General features: G+C 39.7%; 2 protein-coding genes across 3 annotated transcripts; both read right to left on the bottom strand.

Annotated features, from left to right (window-relative positions):
* Positions 1–83: 83 nt before the first annotated feature.
* Positions 84–10,502, bottom strand: waslb (WASP like actin nucleation promoting factor b). 2 transcript variants are annotated; one of them, XM_079454737.1, is made up of 11 exons: positions 10,036–10,502; positions 7,073–7,204; positions 6,851–6,937; positions 6,334–6,430; positions 5,802–5,825; positions 3,868–4,075; positions 3,539–3,581; positions 2,735–2,888; positions 2,166–2,653; positions 1,147–1,255; positions 84–1,047 (listed from the first exon to the last, which is right to left on the bottom strand). In XM_079454737.1, exons 1-11 carry the CDS (start codon positions 10,141–10,143, stop codon positions 986–988), a joined length of 1,512 nt encoding a protein of 503 aa, XP_079310863.1. In that variant the 5' UTR covers positions 10,144–10,502; the 3' UTR covers positions 84–985. The 2 variants fall into 2 exon arrangements, with proteins under 2 accessions (XP_079310863.1, XP_079310864.1); XM_079454738.1 differs by lacking the exon at positions 5,802–5,825 and having other exon boundaries at positions 93–1,047.
* A 4,654-nt stretch (positions 10,503–15,156) lies between these two features.
* tmem229a (transmembrane protein 229A) lies at positions 15,157–21,093 on the bottom strand. The gene has a single exon (XM_079453922.1). The coding sequence runs from the start codon at positions 18,069–18,071 to the stop codon at positions 17,058–17,060; it is 1,014 nt and encodes a 337-aa protein (XP_079310048.1). The 5' UTR covers positions 18,072–21,093; the 3' UTR covers positions 15,157–17,057.
* Positions 21,094–21,486: the final 393 nt, after the last annotated feature.

Below are 21,486 nucleotides of genomic sequence, written 5' to 3' on the forward strand. Positions count from 1 at the left end.
AATCACAAGCAAATGAACCTTGAGAGGCTTTGAATGAAAAGACAAAAAATGTCTTCAATAAAAATAAAAGTAAATAAAACAATCCACGATATCAGGGTTTTGTAAATATTAACATTTATTTAAGTGTACAATTAAATTTTTTTGTTCAACCTCATTTCAAAGGTTTCGAGTCGCAAAGAAACCTTTGAAGGAAATTAAAGGAGATCAAATGTTAAACAGCAGTATTGGAGTGTAACATTGGCATTTCTGTGATTTAGTACAGCGTCACGTTATTAGTAAAAGACTGAGAGCGTATGAATCATGTAAAGATGTTTAAAAATGGCACGCATGAACATTCATTCTAAACATGAACTGTATCAGTTCTCTCAATGACAGACAAAATATGTGAGAAATTGTTGTTTTGCTGGTAAAAATGCAAACTGGCACAAAGACAGATACACAGAGATTATTTCTGACAATTGTAGTGTTATATCAGGGAATTCTGAAAGAGCAGCTTGCACACAATGTGTAAACATAACCGTGACATTGCGTTCATATCCCCATCATCAAGTCTTTTTTATAATTGTTCGGTTCATGCAAAAATATAAACCGAGTCTCTGAGCAAATGTGCATTTCATTACGAAAATAATAGTGCTTAACTAGGATCTGAATAAGAAAGGTAAAGTACAGGAGAAAAGTATGAAAATAGTGTTCTCGTCAAATAACTAACGTCGATTTCCCTTTAGCGAATGTTTAAAAAAAGACCCGAAAATATTCAACTCTACAAATCAAGAAGACTTGATGTAAAATTGCACGTGACTCCAAGAAAGGAAAACTTTACAGATTAAATGAGGTATTGCACAGATGAGTACAAAAAAAGGATAAAGGCAACAAAAATGTACAACAAATCGGTCATTTACATTATAATGCATTACGATTTATAAAGACAACATAAATGTAGTGTCTTCATTCTTATTGTTGGCCCTAGTCAAAGGAATGATCTTTATCAGTCTTCCCACTCGTCTTCGTCTTCAAAATCTTCTACATCATCGTCATCGTCATCGTCATCTAGAAAATGACAGATTAAAAAACAATGCAAATCATAAATCTGTGGGTCATGAATCTATAGGCAAAAGGAAAATCAAGATGAAACGGTAGTCCACAAACCTGATGAATGGATGGCTTTTTTTCTCCTCTCCATCACCGACATCAGTGCCCCCACAATATCACCTGAGGGGGCTGAAGTGGGCGTGGCTGAGTCTGGATTATCTGACACCTGAAAATGTCACATGACCATAATAAAGTTATTTCCCATCAATGTTTCTGCCAGTGCTGCGGTTTTGCTAAACTGTTTTGATAAAGCCATTATCTCCGACTGATAAAACAGTTCTGCAAAAGCGAAATAAAGTTTTATTTAAGTTTAATATATAGTTTATATATATAATAGTTTATTTTAATAATTTATTTGAGTAATAATTTATTAATTGAATTGAACAAAAATGTTATTTTAACATAATTATTTCATTTATTAGCTAAATATAATAATTTGATGTAATGATTTAATTTCACAATGTAAAGTAATACATTGTTATTTAAATCTTTAAACTAAATTATATATTATCAAATTAAATTAATAAAATGTTCATATACGGGACCACACTGTTAACCAATTTGAAGTTCACCTGAATCTCAGAGCAATGCAATAAGATACATTTAAAGTCCCAGTGAAATAAAAAATTACAATTTATGCAGAAATACTGCAGCGTTTATTGTAAATAGTTCATCAATGTGGGTCATTCTAAAAATTCATGTACCCTCATAATCTTTGGTTCAAATCTGAAAATTTCCTTCATGTAATCACAACCCATCATAAATGACGTTTGTTAGACGGCTTGGGCGGAGCATCCGTTAACTCCTCCCCTTCTACTTTCAGTCTGCTGCCAGTTCCATTTCAAAATGCAATGGCTGTTTTATACATCAAATGGCAGAGAAAGATGAAAGCCACGCCCATAATTGTTCTCTGTAGAAATTGCATTTCACTCGGAAATGCGTCAAAATACGGTAGTAAAAACGATGGCACTTCCGGTTCACAGGGACTTTAAGAGAACCATACAGCAGATTTACACTCCTTACAAGAGATTTTTCATCTTTGTCAACATTTCTTTCATTCTTAACAGCCAACTCACCATTTTAAGATGAATGCCCTGTCGGATCTGGTCTAAAAGTGAGTTGCGGCCACCACTAGATGGGGGGTTGTTGTTCTGCTCCACCCTTTTGAGCGCCGCTCCTTCTCGAATCTGATCAAGGAGTGCAGATTTACCCCCTAGAGGCTCTCCAGAATCCACACCTTGTAGCTGAGGTGGCACGGGGGGAGGCAGACCTGGTGGTGGCGGCGGTGGCCCACCCATTGGAGGAGGAGGTGGAGGAGCTGGCGGAGAGAAGGAGGCGGGTTGGGGCGGTGGAGGAGGCGGGGGAGCTGACCCGGGCCCTCTGCTGGGGGGAGGCGGTGGTGCAGCCATACCCGGTCGGGTGGGCGGAGGTGGAGGGGGCGCTGTGTTGGGTGCTCTTGAGGGTGGCGGTGGGGGCGGTGCTCCACGCCCTCTGGAGGGAGGCGGAGGAGGTCCTGAGCTGAGGAGAGGTGGTGGTGGTGGACCTCCTTTTGGAGGTGGAGGCGCTGTAGAGAAAGAACGGGACATGAGTTATCGAGCAGAAAATCAGGCAAAAGTCAATAAAAATAAGAACTTCTCAGACTTACCCTGACGTCGAAATCCATCTTTTACAGCCTCTACTCCTCCTTGTTTCTCAATGAAGTCGTAAATGACTTTCGATGTCTCTTTGTCTTTCAGCTGATCCTCTGAGATGCCGCACATGTCGAAGAGTTTCTTCAGGTCCGGGTCCAAGTTATTCAGCTGAGAAAAGAACCAGCATGACTCATTTTTGAGTTTCTTTGGACAAAACCATCCTATGAGGAAGCTGTTAAGCTTTTTGTTGTTAAAGTTTGAAAAGTCTACAAATGTACTTGGCTTTATATTTTTTATTTTCTAAGCAACAACATTTACGCACTTTCAAATGCATCATGATGCATTTTCAATATTTGTAAGTATAAAGTGAGAAACACAATACAGGGTTTACACAATTTATTTACAACATTCAAGTTTAATTAAAGCTTTTATATTATATTATGTATTTTTTTGTATTGCAATATTTTGTGCCATGATTTCAATAAACTGATAGCATGTATGTAATATGTAATCTATTGAATATATGTAAGAAATATTTAAGACTTTAATATTAAAAATAATAGCCCTCAAATAAACTTGTATTATATAATCTCATTCAATGCATCAAAAATGAAACACTGATCCAAAGAACACAGAACATTTTTAATAACTCGATGGGAAAAATATGATCCCACATTTTGAAGACAGTGATTGTTTTGGATTATGAAGATACACGCCCCCAAATCCCATTGTGTAAGAGATGACTGTCGTGTTTCTGAATGGGATTCTACAAAGACCTCTGACCCAGGAATCGAAAACATGACATTGAAAATACTCACATCAAAGCCTGTGTTGGGATCCCAGCCTACATGTCCAACGTGTCTGAAACACAAAACGAGAGACACGCTTTTTAGAGACACATACAAACATTAGTCACCACCAGAAACTGTTTAAGCAAATTATGACAAACTGGAGATTAAAAGAAAATCTTTTCGTTTACACCACATCACCAAGAATCCTAAAATCAACCTCTGGATTATCACTCATATCATTCCCTTCATCCGATTATACTTTACAACAAACAATCCAAAAGAACATTTAGTGGAAGGAAATCAAAAATAAACTGTGATAACAGAGTATGAAAAGTGGAGACATTTTGAAAACTTACCGAAAATTGCTCGGGGTGCCAATTTCGTTCTTGGATATTTTCTTTTTCTTGTTTCCGTTTTTTCCCTTGTCCTTCTTCTTAAAGTTACTGTGGAGGTTGTTCATCGGAGAGTTACTATGATGACGCGAACTGCTGATCTCTGGGTTCTTTATATCCACCGTTGCCATAGACAAAACCGGTCCTGAGGGTCCTGATGGTCCTGAGGGTCCTGAAGATTCAGAAAAAGATTTTTGCACAAAATTTCCTTTGGAAAAAACACTTAAAGCAGACTTCAGCTAGAAACCTATCGATTTCATCCTCAAAAACTAAAACGATTAAGAAAGCCCTAAAACATCAACTTTTGAGCCCTAAAACATCATCTACTCAAGTCAATGACATCACCACCTACCTGTGGTCTCACGCTCTCTACACCTGTACACAGGTGAGGGTGAAACAGACCAGCTAACATCTCCACCCCCTAAACTCACGTCCATGAGGATCTGACCCATCACCACGCTGTGCCGCAAGTTAGCCGCAGCGCCCGAGAACGGAGTGTACAGTTCGTCCTGTGGGAGTACGAGGCAGTGTAGGGGAGCCAGGCAACCTCCCACATCCGAACACCCGTCAAGGAGCTCATCGGACGGGGCAGAGAGAAAGGTGGTGCAGAACATCATCTCGGAAGTCTATGATCCACCCGAAACGAAATGCACAATGCAGGTGTGTCTCCGCCTCTGTCAGCATTTGAAGCCTGACAGCAAAGCCCCGCCCCTTTTAATCCCAGCAAATGACACGGCACCGCTGGATTTTTACATAACCGTTAAAGCCAGCAATAATCTGCTTTAAATCTCCAGGAGCACAACAAGGGTCTGCGATGAGGCCACAGTTCATTTCAACTCAAAGGAGAACTTTATTATGATTTCTGTAGCATTACAGTGATGAGGAACAGGGGCGCGTAGAAATGGCTTTAATGATTCTTGCTGATTATTTTGGGGCACAGTATGACTCTTACATGTTCTGTACCAGAGATTTGTCAATGTGTCTTAAAGGGACAGTTTACCCAAAAAAATGTAATTCTGTCATCATTCAATCCCTCACGTGGTTTAAAACGTGTGACTTTCTTTCATCAGTGGAACACAAAAGAGAAACGTGGTTTTGTAGGTTGGATGATGTAAACCACGCTGGTCCAGAAGAACATCCTGTTTCAGCTTTTTAACACTAAACAATGTTTGAACGAAATACAACTAACAGAACATTTTAAACCGAATCAATGTGTCAAACAAAAATCTTTTAAGTTTCAGTTATATATGTGGGATTCTGGACCACATTTAGTCATTTACATTTAATCATTTAGCAGATGCTTTTATCCAGTTTCAGGTTGATGCAAATAGCAGAGAGGCTGTGTCTGATGTCTGGAAGATGATCAAGAATCAGAAATAATGTGAGATATGCATGTTACTTATATATTATTTAGTTTTTCAATAAACATCTTACAAACTTGAGCCATTATTGTATTGCATCGTATATCGCATTTTCTTTAATCTCTTTCAGTCCTATTGGTTATACAGGTATATATTTACATAAAATTATATTAAATACAATTTAAATTGATCGTATCAAATATCGCTTTATTTTGTTATAAACGCTATCACATGTTTCTTCAGTATCGCACCGCCCTATTATCTGGTTATCAACATTCTTTAATACCCCTTCTTTTGTGTTCTGCAGGAGTAAGAAAGTCATACAGGTTTGGAATGAAAGGTGAACTGTGTCGCCTGTGGGGTGGATGATGCAGAAACTAAATGCTAACAAGTATGAGTCGGTTGGGGCCTCCATCAGGGTGGGACATGCAGGACCACTGTCCCGGGCACCCACTCAAAGTTAAAAAATACACACAAATACAACATTTTAACCTTTTTTGTTACGTCTTGAGAGAATTCAATTTGTGAACAACCTACCATTAGCGGGCTCGCGTCTCTTCTCTGTAAGACAAAATGAAGACAACCGTTAATACTACACTGACCACCCGATTCCTTACATGTTTAGTAGTGAAAGAGGGAGACGCTGAGATCTGAAGTCAGTCTGTGTCACACAGAAGATCAGAGAGACCGTACGTCTGATGTTAGTTTGTCGGCGGAGCACAGAGAAATGACTGACGGAGAACACAGTTCTTTCATTGTCCCTGCAGAAGCTGCCTAGTCAGTGCACATAGACGGCGGCGGCGGCGGATGAGGACGTGTTTAAAAGAGCAAAGCTAATCAGAACCAGACCTACACTAGCGGACCCCCGAGGGTCCCACAGACATCAAAGAGAAGAAGATTACAGTAACAGACAGAAGCAAACACACAGATATGTACAACAGCAGCCTTTTAAGAAGAAAAGATGAAGAGAAAAGGATCGATTGTTTCACAGAGATCAACAGAGAGAAATGAGAGGAGAATACAGTACATGCCAGTTGTCAGGTTTGAGAACACACACAGGTTTAGTTACCGGTTTTTCTCTGTCTTCTGCCCGAAAGATCGTTGACGGCCAATCTGAAGCGCTTGGCTTCCTCTTCACTGGCAAAATTGAGTCCGATCTGACACGTCTGAAGCGCAAAATAAAGACGCTTTACATTCACTTGTGTTACTACACAAATCAAGTGGATTGAGAGTCTTCCACACAGAAAGCACCTTTAGTGTGTCTTAAACTTAATAAAAAGAAATGAAATGACATTTTTACTTCCCTACAGCAATATATGTGGAGGAAGACTTTTTTAGCTATACAGAATCATGTTTGTTTATTATCTTTAAAGAATGTTTGTTTAACATTTCTGTTAAACAAATTAACTATACAGCTTTCAGTTAAGAAGAAGATGTCCCAAAACCTTTCCTTAAATAACATGTTAAACAAACTTCCTTTATGTAAATAAAACACATGGATGAATCGGGCACAATAACCTCAGGAATATGCAGCAAACAAACAAAAAATATTTAACATTATGTTGGTAGAAGACTAAGGTACTTACGTCTCCAGCAAATGTGACAAAGTAAGACTTCGAGCTGTTTAATGAAAAGTTCATGTAAATCTCTTGGTCAAACAGGATTTTTCCATCCTGTCAGACAGAAGAAAGAATCGGTTTAAAGAGCAAATTAATGTGCTAAACTCAAATAAAACCATCACTAAAGTGGATGGAAAGAAGGGCTTCTGGGTATTAAAAAGAAACTTGAACCAGCATGTGTTAACTTACATTCATATCGAATACTCTGATAAAATACGATTTCTGTGAATTGTCTTTCACCAGATTGGCCACCCCACAGCATCTCTTCATCCATGAGTTTCTGTCGGCTCCATAGACCTGCACCACAGCTGAACACAAGCTCTGACAAAACCAGAGAGAAAACATTCCTACGTGAATTTACAAAGCTTTCAACTGTGTGTGTATGCAATAATTGTTCTGCAATATGTGTTCTGTGATCATTAAAGTCGTCAGCCCATAAAACTGGCGCAGAGAAACAAGTTTATGGTTGAAAAGTCGAAGGGAGCATTCAGTGGTAGGACTGCAGAGACCGGGTACAAATCGCAATGTCATTCAAGCCCCCCACACAGACCCAACACCTTATGATGGATGAGCGAGAATGACACACTCGCACCAGAATCAAAAGGCTCGCTCAAAAATGGCCCAGAGCGTCTGCAGTCTCCTCACGTACCTGACGCTCACAGATCCGCTGATTCAAGACACACACAGACTAATAATGCTGAGAATGATCTTGCGTTATATCAAAATAACGGTGAATTATTCACATGACAGAGAATTTAGATTTTTGGGTGAACTGTTCCTTTAAGAGAAAAGATGAATGAGTTTGAAACAGGACCACCGCACACATGTGGGTCTAGACACCAAGCGTTTGTCCTGAGATGAACCAGCTCTTGGAACAAAAGAGTCACTGAATTTCTCAGAAAACTAAAGCGTCTGTGACCTACAGATGCCAACGAGAACTTCCCGGCACTTTTTAAGAATAGTTGCTATGTCCAACATCCGAGCCAAACAGACACTTTAGGGAATGAGTGATCAGCGTCCATTCCCACAGACGGGACAGATGATTTACAAGAGAGAAGTGCGGAGCAGCAAAGCCAGACGGCCCTGGCAGGAATGCAGCCACGCCACACGTCTTCACAACACGCCGAATCGCAGACATTCTAGCTATAACAAAGACACTCAAAGCCTCTTTAAAAAGAAAGATAAAACACAAAAAATGACGTTTTGTAGGAACAATCAAAACACACGCATGAGACACATAACAAAGGGCATTCTTTACTCTCTCATTGGCTGTCGCAGTTTTAGTGGGACGCAGTCATCCGAATGAACAGGGGATATTCATCGCTTCACATTGGACGAGGAAATGTTATCTTGCGGTTTATCGCTCATCACTAGATGCCGTTAGCGGAAATGCCCTCTGGAAAAATCTGGTGATGCAATCTAGATGTACGCGTGAGTCCACTGATGACATCACTGATGATAACACATCAAAGCCGTGATATTACTCACTGTGAGCGTTACTTACGTCATCTAATGCTGAGATTCTGGTATTGCACTGAAATTCTGTGAAATTAAGATTCATATATCTAAAATATTTTGCATTAATATGTTAAATCTTGCCTTGTCTTGTTCACAAGTGACGTTGATCTACTTTTGTTTACTTCAAATTTCTCATATTTCCTATCAAGCATGCTCCTCGCAGACACTTTTGACCTGTCTGTGACAAAACAAAGGCAAATAGATGCCCCATTAGAGTCTGTTTCTATGGGCCGCTATACGTTAATATACGCCATATTAAAGCCAGTTCAGCAGGAACAACCTGAGAGGACTGGTTCTCCCACATCCGGGCACTCGAGCTGAAGGAGAACCGCATTCTGATCCCTGAGATCCACCACCGTGTTCTCTTATATACTCACCGCTCCTGCAGTCTCAGATCTCAGAGTCATAACTCAAGATCTATGATTCACGTTACATTCAGATAATAAACAGATTCTTACAAAAACCGGTTCAGACAACACGCCCGCTTCATTCGTGCCGTAACACGCCGTCTGAGGTTATAAAAGACTTACTACAAGACACATAAGTCTGATATTGTGTGAATATGACAGCAGCGCGTTCCTCTCCCATCGCTGTCAAGAATGCAAACAATCCTCAAGGACAGCATCATGCAAAACCATGATTTCATCAAACACAGGTGCACACAAATACCCCCGCGGCCAAAGGAACGTATACGTGTTCTCATACCAAGAGGAAGACTCGTTTCTGCTTTTTGAACCCCACGTGTTTATTCTTGTAGGAACAGAGCAGGTAACACAGAGGAATGAGGAACAGTGATGCCATACGTGACAAGCCAATGGCAGATTAAGAACCGACAAGCGAATGATCGGAGGCAGAGCAAACCTGAATCAAATCTTTACCCCAAATACAAACGCTGATGTAAGATTCAAAACATAAAACTAAAAGTCCTGGATAGAAATCAGATTCCACTGATGACAAAACATAAAAGAATGAAAAACTGCGTCTGACTCTGTACGAGGTTTGCAACTACAATGTATACTGTATGTTTGTCAACGGAAGTGATAAAACATCAACCTCATCGACCGTGTCTGCTAGACAAGCTTATTAATAATAATATTTTCTTCATATGACACAGTATGGTGGTTGTGTGCGACACATCAGGGATGTTTTAAAAGTTGAATATTGAGAAAGTGAAACAACGAGGCAGAAGAAGAGTTTTATGAGTAATAAACACAGATCACGGAGCCGTGATTGGAATGGAAAGACAGGTGTCAGTGACAAAGCAAGGCACAACTTTATCTCTTCATGAAGACCTTTAAAAACACCGTGACCTCCTGTTATTTATTAACATGTTGCTGAAATAAAATCATCTCTCTTCCATGAAATATTATTTAAAATATTATTTACTGACACAATGCATCACTGGGGTGTAAACACAGAATATCACTGCACTGTAACTCTGAAATGTCACAATGTATCACACACAGCAGCACTAACTGACACTATATGAACTGACACAAAGTATCGCTCCAGTGTTACACTTTGTGACACAACGTCAAGGTGTTACATTGTTTTGAAACAGTTACGCTACATTGTAACATCAGACAGTCTTACCGAAGTGAACGTCACATACAGAAAGCTGGCAAAGAACTTACGGTGCATTTCTTGCCCATATGGTTGAAAAGCGCTTCGTTTTCTTGCTGGGTGAGCAGAATTGAGCCAACGTTGGCCGCAGGCCTCCTGTACGAAGGCGCACCGCTCATTTTTGACAATCCGATGGAGTAAAGTGGCGATCAGGAAGTGTTAAACAGAAAATATGGTCATTGATCTCCGATCACCGCAGTCTGTATCCAGAGCCTCTCATTTCCACACCTATGTTTGTGTTGACTGGTATTAGATCGAGAACGCGTACCAATACCGGATCTTCCAAAAAACCGCGATCCTTAGCGTCCCGATGAATCCGCACTCGTCCCGAGACTCTAAACTTTCATCTGAACTCGGTTTCGATCCAACATGGCAGTGCCAGCGTTGCGCATGACAGCGAGAGACGCGGCGCATTTGCTAATCCTACTACAGCGAGGACTTCGCTCATGAATATTAATGACGCACCGCGACGCTGTCCACTGAATGGATGTGAAGCGGACGTTTATGGTAAACGCAAGCCGCCTGGCGAATCATACTGCCACGGGGGCGTGGCTAGATATGAACTAGTTACGTAAACGGACGCTCCAGGAAGGTTACCAGGCAACTTCAGCGCGAGCTAATGTTCGTAAGTTTGCCGTAGGAGGATACAGATACGTATTTATTAAACGACGCAAAAACATTATATTAAGAGGCGTTTAATGGCCGATAATAGCTGTGGCGTTATGAAATAAACTAATGAGCTTAATAGGTTACAGTAGTTGTGAGAGTGGAATGCGGTGTGGGCGGGGTCAGGGATGGAGCAAAATGGATGTCATGTTAATAAGGTGAAGAATGTAGGACACTCTGCATTTATTATAACAATAGTTCATATTTCAACTTCTGCCCCTGTTATTCCTGTCTGATCAAAACTCGATCTTGTAAATCATGAGCAGAAACAGTTTATGATTGATTATGTCACTTTGTTTTGAAATCTACTCGAAACTCAACAAGGCATTAAAGAATATGACCCATGTATGGGGCTTACAATCTGTAAACACTACTACTGGGTCATCTCTTACATCAGCAGACTATATGATAAGTTATTCACACTTTTTGTTTATTGCTCCCGTGAGGAAAAATATGTGTTTGAGATCTGAAATATAAAGGAATATCCACTGATGACAACACACAAGTATTTCCAGCATTTCCAGGGTTGATGTTAGCCACTCCCAACATGGTTGAGCTGTGAGGCAAACAGAGAGAAAACCTGAAAAACCTGTCAGAGAGAGAGAGAGAGAGAGAGAGAAAGAGAGAGACTTTTGACTTTTTAACACACTTTATTATACCATATTTGAACAATCAATACATATTAGAAAATTAAAAGAAACTTAGTAGAGGGCAATAAATAGATAGAAAAATAAGTAAAAATGTAAAGCCAGAGCAAAGAATTTAACCATCACCAGTTAAACACACTTTCTCCATCCTCATCAAGAGTCAGTAAGGCCCCATTTATACACCATTTAAACTCAAATTCATATAGGTTATCCGTCATTTGAAAAAAATCTGTGCTCCACTCTTACTCTAGATTCCACCAGAGCAGTAAAAAACTGAAAAGATTTACATCTCGTCCTTCCACCATCAATCTGCATGATTTCCAAATAGCTAATTTAGCTTGACAGATAAGGAAAATAGCTACAGTACACCGCTGTCTGTGTGCTTTTGAATACCTGCATCCAAAAATAAAGAGTGTCTTAAAGAGAGAGAGAGAGAGAGAGAGAGAGAGAGAGAGAGAAAGAAAGAGAGAGAAAGGAGCAGTAATGGACAGAAAAACCTGCTTAAGCATAAATCTGAAATATCTAATGTATTGCTTTCACTGGTCAAACATAAAACATTTAATTGTAAATATGCAATATACATCAATATTTTTAATCCGTTTTTGAGAAAAATGCCAACCTTCAGTTTATAGCATATAGATGACATCTATCATAAAAGGGAAGTTATGAACTCTTATCCAAAACCACATGAACCTTTCACATATGTATTTTTACAACATAACAGACATTTAACTGGCAGGTGTAAACTATAGCGTGTCTTGACCTCTTTTGATGAGGATGCTATACCTTTGCTCTGTTGTGTAGTCTTGTGAAGACTCATTTGGACTTAGTCAATATTTGCTTTTCAGGATTATGCTGACGGTGAAAAGTCTTGGCTTGGTTTGAAAGACAAACTGAATTTGCTAAAACTGAGAAATTGAAAATACACTGAAATTAGATTATGGAACAAGCATGCTTATGACAACAAGGTGTTTTGTTTACAAAGGTAACACAAAAGTAAGTTAATAACTGAATTGATGATTGTTCTTTTGAACATCGACCTCACCAGGCCTTATAACTCAGAATGAACTGATCCTTTGAAATTAAAAAGGTAAAAATGATGTTTTTTTGTGTGTGTGGCTCCCCAGAAGCAGTACACGATGATGTTACATAACATGTGTTTTTCTGGGCTCGAATGTGCTGTACATATATTTGTCTCTATTAATAAAAAAGAGGATAACGTTTGGCCGTGTTTTGTTTTGAAACAGAGGCACCGGATGTCCCTTGAGTAAGAGATTTACTATTTCAGTAGCTCTTGACAGCACCTGTGTAAATACTGATCTCACTTCCAGAAAGAAGAAGCTGTGGCAGCAAAACTTTATCCCAGAAAGCTAACATCAGCACTGACAAAATATTGTCTTAAGGAAGTCAGCAAATCCTATTCCACACTGTTTATTTAACTCTCTTTAATGTGCCACAGAAATCCACACTTAGCAGTTATACTCCTGTTGACCGCTGGGTGGCACTGTATCCCATAATATACAGAGTGAACATGCACAAAAACACTAGAACGGTGGTGAGGATGTTTAGTTATTAATTTAATTTAAAATGATTTAATTAGTCATAAGTTTTATTGTTGATATGCTAGTTCTGCAAGCTAGTTATAGTACTGGATTTTGCAAACACCTTCAACCAAACAACATCGTCAGAAGTTTAGTGAAAAATGTATTGCGTTGCGTCCGCTTATGGTACATTTGTGACGTACATCTTGCAGTCAAGACCAGCTCCTTCGAGTCCAGAGAGGGTTCATGGTCAGGGACGATGTTGAAAAGACGTCACTTTATTGGCCTTTTATGACGTATTCCCATGTGTAAACTAAACTAAACTAGTCTGATGAACTCGAAAACTTTGTACAGAATTCCACTTGATGTCAATATTAGACGATCAGGAGACGTCATAAAAAGTCGTAGAAACACCTTTCACGTCTGGCCCATAAAGGGACGCCTTTTCAATGCCTTTAATATTTTGGATGGCACTCGATTGGACTCGGGAATAAGTGCCGAGTCAAAATGCATTCAAGTTCATGACAAGACCAAGAACATTAAAATATCCTCTCGAGACTTTGACTCTGGACTCACTACAGCTTCTGCAGGAGCAGACTTGTTTGAGAAGAACTTGACACTGAACTGTCAGACAATGGAAAAATACAAAACACACAAGATGCCAATGGAAGATGCTTTTTTCTTAGCACAATAAGATCTAAGGTTTCAGAACTGTTACTCTGCGTGGGAGGGGAGAGTGTGATTTGGTTTCAGCTTGTAATATTACACTGGTGTTGGATCTTTGTCCAGATCCTGTGTTGATGTGTGGGAGATCTGTTCTGCATCACGAAGCGCTCGGGGGTCCGGAGCTCGTGGGGGCCACACTGCGGGGGGTCAGACTGACTATAATGACAAACACTGAAACTGAATCAGACTGACAGCGGTGTACAGTCAATGAGTGATGAACAAATGACAATAGTTGTAAAAATCAAGTGGTTGTGCATAAAACACAGCTAGTGTTCAGTTGTTGAGGAGAAGTGTGCTCTTTTTGACCTGACTGATCAGAACAAAGCTCCACAACAACAACCGCAAAATGACTTCAGCAACTTCCTGTACCAGAACTCGTCATGTGATTTAACCTGGACATCACTTCTCAAATCTACATTAGTGAACCAGAGAGAGAGTTTAACAGGTTGTAATAAAACTAAACTGTATAATTCAGACAATATTAGGGTGAATCTCACAAAACATGCTTTTTGGGGCGAACTATACCTTAATCCAAAATGTCGAATGCTCTGTTGCATTGAATCAAAGTGTCTGATAGTGTATCATTTTAAATTGTCTAATGTTTGATGTGACATCATTTTGTGAAAGATCAACGGGGTGTATTTGGCTTTGCATGTGTGACACTTTGAATATCATTTGACTCTTTATGTAAATATTGTGTTTGTGGGTTTGAGGGTTAAAACTGCAAATCTGCTGCATTTACCTTTAAAAAGCAAAAACTCCCTTGTCTCCATTCAGCAATTTCAAAGCTAGATGACTATACTGTATATACGTGAACACAATGCAACATAAATACTGTTCATTATTTAACTATTCATACTAAGTACTAAAAGAGAGTAAAGCCCTGTTAAATACTAAAGCAGATTAAAGTTGCTTTATCCTCATGCCCAGACAACCCTTGAACAGTTGCAATTCCTTTTAGGTATTTTTAGGACAAACGAATCATGTATGTAAACTGTGATGAAACCTCAAACAGAGGTTTGAAAAGGATAAACAATGTTGAAAGCATCTTTCCTTATTAATGTCAAGAGTATAGACACAATCCGATCGGTTTCTTACAGTACACAGTGACATGTAAACAGTCCCTTCAGTAACAGCCAAATCTCTTTTGTCATGAGCTTAGAATGGAGAACACTGTCGCCATGACAACATTGTCATCATTTACTCACCTTCATATCATTCCAAACCTCTCTTCCGCAGGACACAAAAGATGTTTTGAAGAATGTTAGTAAACAAAAAACACTGAACCCCATGGACTCCCATCTACCACGTGAGGGGGAATAAATGATGAAAGTTTAAATGATAAAAGTTACTGTCCCTTTAGCATCTAAAAACGAATAAACATTTATAGCTGACTATCTAAATAATATATTTCTAGGAAAAACTGAGGTTTGTCATCACACTAACACACAAGAATGTGTATTAAATAGCAAGAGCAATGAGTTTGGATGTGTGTACATGTGCAGACAGGCCTGATATAAAAATAAGTTCAGAAGAGGTGAACAGTCATGTTTTCTTATCTTTATAAATATAATGAGTGCTTAGTCTGGAATGAGACACACAAAATTATCACGATGCAAAAGTTATTGTGATAGAACTTTGAAACATGTCGAAATTAAAGGAGCACAAATGAAATACAGAATATATTGTTCATTATATCAGAATAACATGAATTCTATTCGTAGCACAAATCATTAGACAAGAAATGGTTTTAAAATGATCAACCCATTGCTATGTATCAAATGTTTTCTCTCTTAAAATAGGAGGGTAAGAAAAAGTGGATTCGAGCAGACACATCCATAGCTGTCGAGTGTCTTCACATCAACCAGTGACATGCAAGAACTATTCAAATAGACTGTTTACATTAAAGTAATAACTTTATAAATCGTAGAAAGACGGATGCTAAAAGTATAAATGATCTGTTTTGATGCTTAAAGATTTACTATACTAGAGGAAGCTTTGGCCGTTTCTCTTTAAAACAAGAACATCTTTTGGAAAGTGAATAATCTTCTACAAGAGCCAAACACACAGTATGAGAAACAGAAGATTTACGGTACTGTATATTCATTTAGTCTAAAATCACAGCTATCTTTCACAGTGTGTGGTGCTCATACATTTGATAAACACAGACCTTATTTAAACGTCTCAAAATCTATTGTTGATCTCCAATAAACTTCAGCTGCCAAATAGTAAATATCAAACTTGACTTCTTTGTGAATATGAATCAAAGGCTGTATACTGAGGTTTCTCTTGATCATGAGAGTTATGTCAGAACATGTTTTCAGAAAGATGTGAAACTTCAGTTTTAGATTACAGAAGTCCAGCTGCCTATAAGTGTAAATAAAGGCACTCGGTTGGTTCCCTCATATGAAAGTTGCATCTGTCAACATGCAAAATCCTGACGGGTGCATAACAACACATGCTCCACCACAATCCAGACTCCTGATGCCCAGCAGTGATATCACTGTCTGTGTCTGTCTGCCGTTCTCATGATAGTTCCCCAAACGGCACATCTTTAGATTTAAAAGCACATGGTAAAACCGCTAACACACTTACGGTTGTTTCTCTGAGGGGTTTTAAGCTAGCACTGATATTCTCCTGAGAACCAGCTGTTTGTTATTGTTTTTCTGTTAATATCTCTGAGAACAAACATGGCAGTGTTGAAAGAAATGGCCAAATAGATCTTAAGAAGCACATCCCTCGACTTTACTGTCATACCAAATGATTGATGGTTTGGCCATGCAGTATGACTATATTTTAAATACCCAAGGTGACAAAATACTGTAGTATTTGCTACAGCAATCCCTAGACACTATAGTGCTTACCATAGTAAAAAAGATCAAATACTACAGTATTTACTGCAGTTAATCCTACAGAACACTATAGTATACATCAACAAAGTGTGCTAAAGTAAACTTCTGTATTTTCCATGTGTGGTGATTTAAAAATGATATAATTTGGCCTCACAATTTCATCGAGATTTCATAAAGGCTAAGGAGACCGGGGCTTGTGACATGGGGAAAGTTGTCACAAATGCTACTGATTTTATGAATACTAATTTTGTGATTCAAGATAAAAGTAATTCATGTGTCAACAAGCCCTGGTTGTTTAAACATCTTTTAAACGCGGACGTCCTAAAAACGCACATCCCTGGGCATTCTTCTCACCAAATGTTTGGTGGTTTAGCCAAAACGACATTTTAATGTTTAAAAGTTATATGCTTTGGCCTAATAAAGATTTATATTTGCAGGAAGCATTTTTGGGGAGCTTTGTATCGCAATAGCTACATTCATAGAGTTACTTTGGATTTTAAGATAGTGTGAATGAGACAAGCCCTGATCCGCCACATCTCTGAAACTCTTTCTAATGCCCCAACTGAATTAAAACATCGAATGGTCTGTTTTGCTGAGTCGGTTATGATGGGCACATTCTGTCTGACTCAAGCTTGTCTTTAGGCACCAGCTGTCCATTGCCACCACTGCCTGTCATCTCCTCCACGTCTTTATCATTGCACGCAACCCTCAACAGAATGTTCGACAAGATGTCCTGATACAAACTCAAACAAACCCACCCAGGCAGATAGAGCAACGTCACCAGACCCATGAAGTTGAGAGGATAATGTGAGTAGTCCCACGAGCATGCGTCAAACTGTCGGAGGGTGAAGCCCCAGCTGAACTCCCAAGCGTAAATGAAGCAGATGTAGATGGGCAGCCTCCGCCAGGTCCCCCAGCCGCGTCTGAAGTGCAAATAGAGATAGAGCTTCTCCACCACGAAGCTGCAGCTTCCATACATGAGGAAGGACCACAGGGATGTGTGTCCCCTCATAGTCCAGTCTGCTTTCTCGTACAAGTTAAACACAGAGGTGAAGAGCACCTCGTCCAGAAATCCGTGCATGCCGAAGAACGCAAAGCGCAGGACGCCCGGTAACCCGTTCGGGCACCTCCTCACTAACACCCGGTTGTTCTGATACTGCAGGCGCATGAATCCTTTATGAAAGATGTTCGTAAAATATAAAGCAAGGATGTAATGCACAACGAGCTGGGTGACCGACACCACCCGCAGGTTGTCCGTCCTGGTCACCACGTTCCCAATTAAAATCTGCAAGCAGATGTACAGCGACGGATAGAAGACGAGATGGAAGACGATGGGTCTCCCGCGGAAGCATCTCTTCTGCAGGTAGATCTTCTCCAAAAGCAGATGCGTGATGGAGTGGACGACGCACAGATACGGCGAGGAGAATCCCAACAGTGTCAAGTCCTTCTCATCCAGAAACCAGCTTGCGGACGACAGTAGGATGTCCAAGGTGATCCCGTGCATTCCATAGAAATACATGCGCATCCACTGCGGCAGAACGCGCATCGAGTCCTGCCGGCTTTCATTCTGCGTCCTCGGGCCGTCTCTGTGGCCGTCTGCCCGTCGGATCGTCATGGTAGCTCTGCTGGAAGACACCTAGATGGCGACGCGTCCGTGGTTGATGGGCACTTTACGCAGCGCCTCGCCGGTGACACGCTGCGACCTCACTATTACTATGCGACCAAACGAAGCGCATTTTCTACATCGTCTGTTATTCAAAAGGGAGACATGAACAGGGAAGAAAGAAACGTAATCGAACACACCAGCAGAGGTCGCTGCTCCACTTCTGCAACCATGTGTGGGTGCAACATCTCCATATCCGTCTGTTCCTATGGAAACGGTACTCGAGTAATATATCTCTTAGTCTGTAGAGATGGTCACTAGACAACTTCAAGCTTAAATCTCTAGTCATTCCATAAGGGATGTGTTCCTCTGGGTTAAATGTGTCTAATATGAATTCATAACATCAATAAGCCCTCCTCGGTCAAAATATTGTTTTACTTATGGACAGATGTAGATTTCATTGACAAATGAAGCTGAAGGCACAATTGAGGGTTTAGAGGGTCCCACGTTGCGTTTAGCAGAGGCTTTGATACAAGGTTTTCATTTCATCAGTATGTGTGTTAAACTACATAAGCACTGTGGTTTTAATAATGTTATATAAAGCATATATACAGTAACAATAACACGTGGATCAAGTCACAGAGAGGTTTAGCTCGAAGACTCAAAAGCTTTCCGTAGGACTAAAATATCACATGCGTGTTATCTCAGTGACACAGTTGCTGTTAGTGGAGGTGTCAGATGAACGAGCAACAAACATTTATCTGTGAGAGCCACAAGGGAAAGAGAGAACTTAAAGAGCTCAGGGCTTCTCAGTGGGCAAATGAGAATATAACAGTGTCACAACAAACAAACTATTCAAAGAAAGATGTCAATTTATAAAAAGAGTAAAAAAATCTCTCAATATTTATAAACACTATTTACCGTTATACAACTTCACACAATTAAAACAGAATTGTAACGCCTGGCGCTTTTGTGAAGGCCATGTTTTTTATTTCTCTAATCTGCCGCAGTGCTGCAATTATCCAAAGCTTCCACTAGATGGCGCCAACGTAAAAGTGTATTTTGACATCTCCCTTTCTGAAGCCATCAGTTATTCTCACAAACCCTTAGACCCTTAAAAAGTAAAAATTGGATTTTAATGAAAAATTATTTTCATTATCATACATTGTTAATTTTGTATTTATATCCTTTATGTTTAGATAAATTGTTTTTAGGTTGTTTTAACGATAACATTAAATATCTATTATGTTCTATTCAACAGTAAAATCTCTGCATTTAAGATACATAGCATTGGCACAAAAATGATTTTAGAAATGTTTCATTTTAGTTTACGGTCAAACATTTTCTAGACTCGTATTCACACTTACAGCTTTTAATCATCATGCTGCAAAACGAAAATGAAAAAACACACTAAATGTTAATGAGATTTTACAACTTAAACACAAATGAATGAAAACGGTGGCATTTACAGATAATGTAAGTCCATACCTATAGGTTATTGGATGATGTTGCTTTACTCGACTAACACGTCGAGAATCTGTCGTGGGACTTTGGCTCCATGAAAAGATGAACCCACTATACTGTTTGTTTGACGCACATGGATTTCTAAAAATGTAATTTTAGATCTCATTTCCTCCAATTTGCTGAACTTATTGGTTTGCGCGGATCTGCACGTCTGGTTTGGTCTGAGGGGCGGGATCAGGTCACGAGGGGGCCGTTCTGTAGTGAAAACCCCCAAGTCCCACGGGAGGATTCACTCTTGTTTACTGTTTCTTCACTTTATTAGGTATTCCCTTCACTTCCTGGTCTTTCGTACCCACACCCCCTTCATCCTGCATTTTTAATAAAGCTCTCTTCATCAAGATTTCTGTGCTGGTCTAGACAGCTCCATCAGAGCCGGGAGTAAGCGGTTTATCAAACTGCCCACATAACAGCCAATATATCCTAATAACACACCACAGTCACATACACGTGAGCAATCGCTCCACAATATCTTTTCCTTCCATCTGTAATTCATATCTCTGTGGTTACTATCCGAGGCCGTTAAAGCAAGGCAAGGTCATCGCCATGGAGACAAGCATCTTTCCCTGCACATTTGTCACATGTTGTCATTTAGCGTCTTTAATACCGGGACAGACTGGGCTAATCTGCTAAAGGAGGTGAAAGACAGAACCTGTGTTATTGCATCTGCGTTTTTACAGAAGGACGGCCAGATGCCGACGGTCCGCGCGTCCTCAGCATGTCCTTGCATCTCGCCATGGAAGCTGCCCGACCGAAGACACCGAATGCATCATCAACTACCATAGAGATCCAGAAAAACACGTTTCAAATTTACAGCCGAGTTTGCAGGGATACAGAAATACACCTGCATGATAAAGAAAGAAACAGAAATAGTTTTATTAATAAGCTCCCGTGGTAACATGAGTATTAGGAAACTAGGTTGAATGTTCCTGCGTTAGAAGTGAACGTAACAATGCATGTCAGATTGAAAGAATACCACAAGGGTTTCATGTGTTGAGAGAGATTGCAGAGAAAACAACAGTGTCACAAGCAAGAAACATTCAGAACAAGCCGTGCAAAGATGAAGAATACAGATGCAGCTAGACATTGTGGGACAATAACGTTGGATTTCCCCCCCCTGTTTTTAGATACTGGTTTACGTTTAATGAAAAGTGAGCTGACTTTGTGCTCAGTCTGAATCTCAACACGTTTTTTTCTCTCAGGTGTGTTGAGTCGGTAACCAAAGAGAAGATGTAATACAGGAAGGACACTTCAACTAGCAGAAGATGGACATCATTATCAATGGTTAGTGTTGGTTTACACCGCGAGGTCACGGGGCAGGATATGATGTCATCAGCAATTGAATGATGTACGGGATATGGCCACTTAGTGATAGCTGAGAGGACCCTGGATATTCTCCAGCAAATTCAGTTATGTCTCTTGAATCTAGTGAAGAAGGTAAATAATCAGGTGGTCACCAGGGGTCTTGCTGGATAAAAATGATGTTCTTAAAGTGTGCATATATAAAAGTCAATGTTTTAAAAATGATGTATTTGTAAATTCTTCTCAGAGTTTAGGTTCAGTTTACACTCCAGACACAACTACATAACATGCATTCAAAATCAAACTTTGACACATCTTAATATATATGAACATTACTTTATTTGGACAAAAGACCGAAGACGTTCAATTTAAACATCACTTTTGGCCATGGGTGTATTGTCAGGCCTCAGGTCTACTCTTGGAAAATCTGTCTTGCCTAAACATTTTGGAAATATTAATGTATGCATTCATGCCAATATGAGGAAAACATTGCTGATCATTGAAATGCAAAATAGCACTTAGAATCTGCTCGACCAGAGATGGTCATCACATTAAACTGCTGACATTTCAGTAAACACACAATCGTCGAATCATGAGAATTATG

This window comes from Barbatula barbatula (genome assembly GCF_947034865.1).
Source record: "Barbatula barbatula genome assembly, chromosome: 4".
Taxonomy (NCBI): Eukaryota; Metazoa; Chordata; class Actinopteri; order Cypriniformes; family Nemacheilidae; genus Barbatula; species Barbatula barbatula.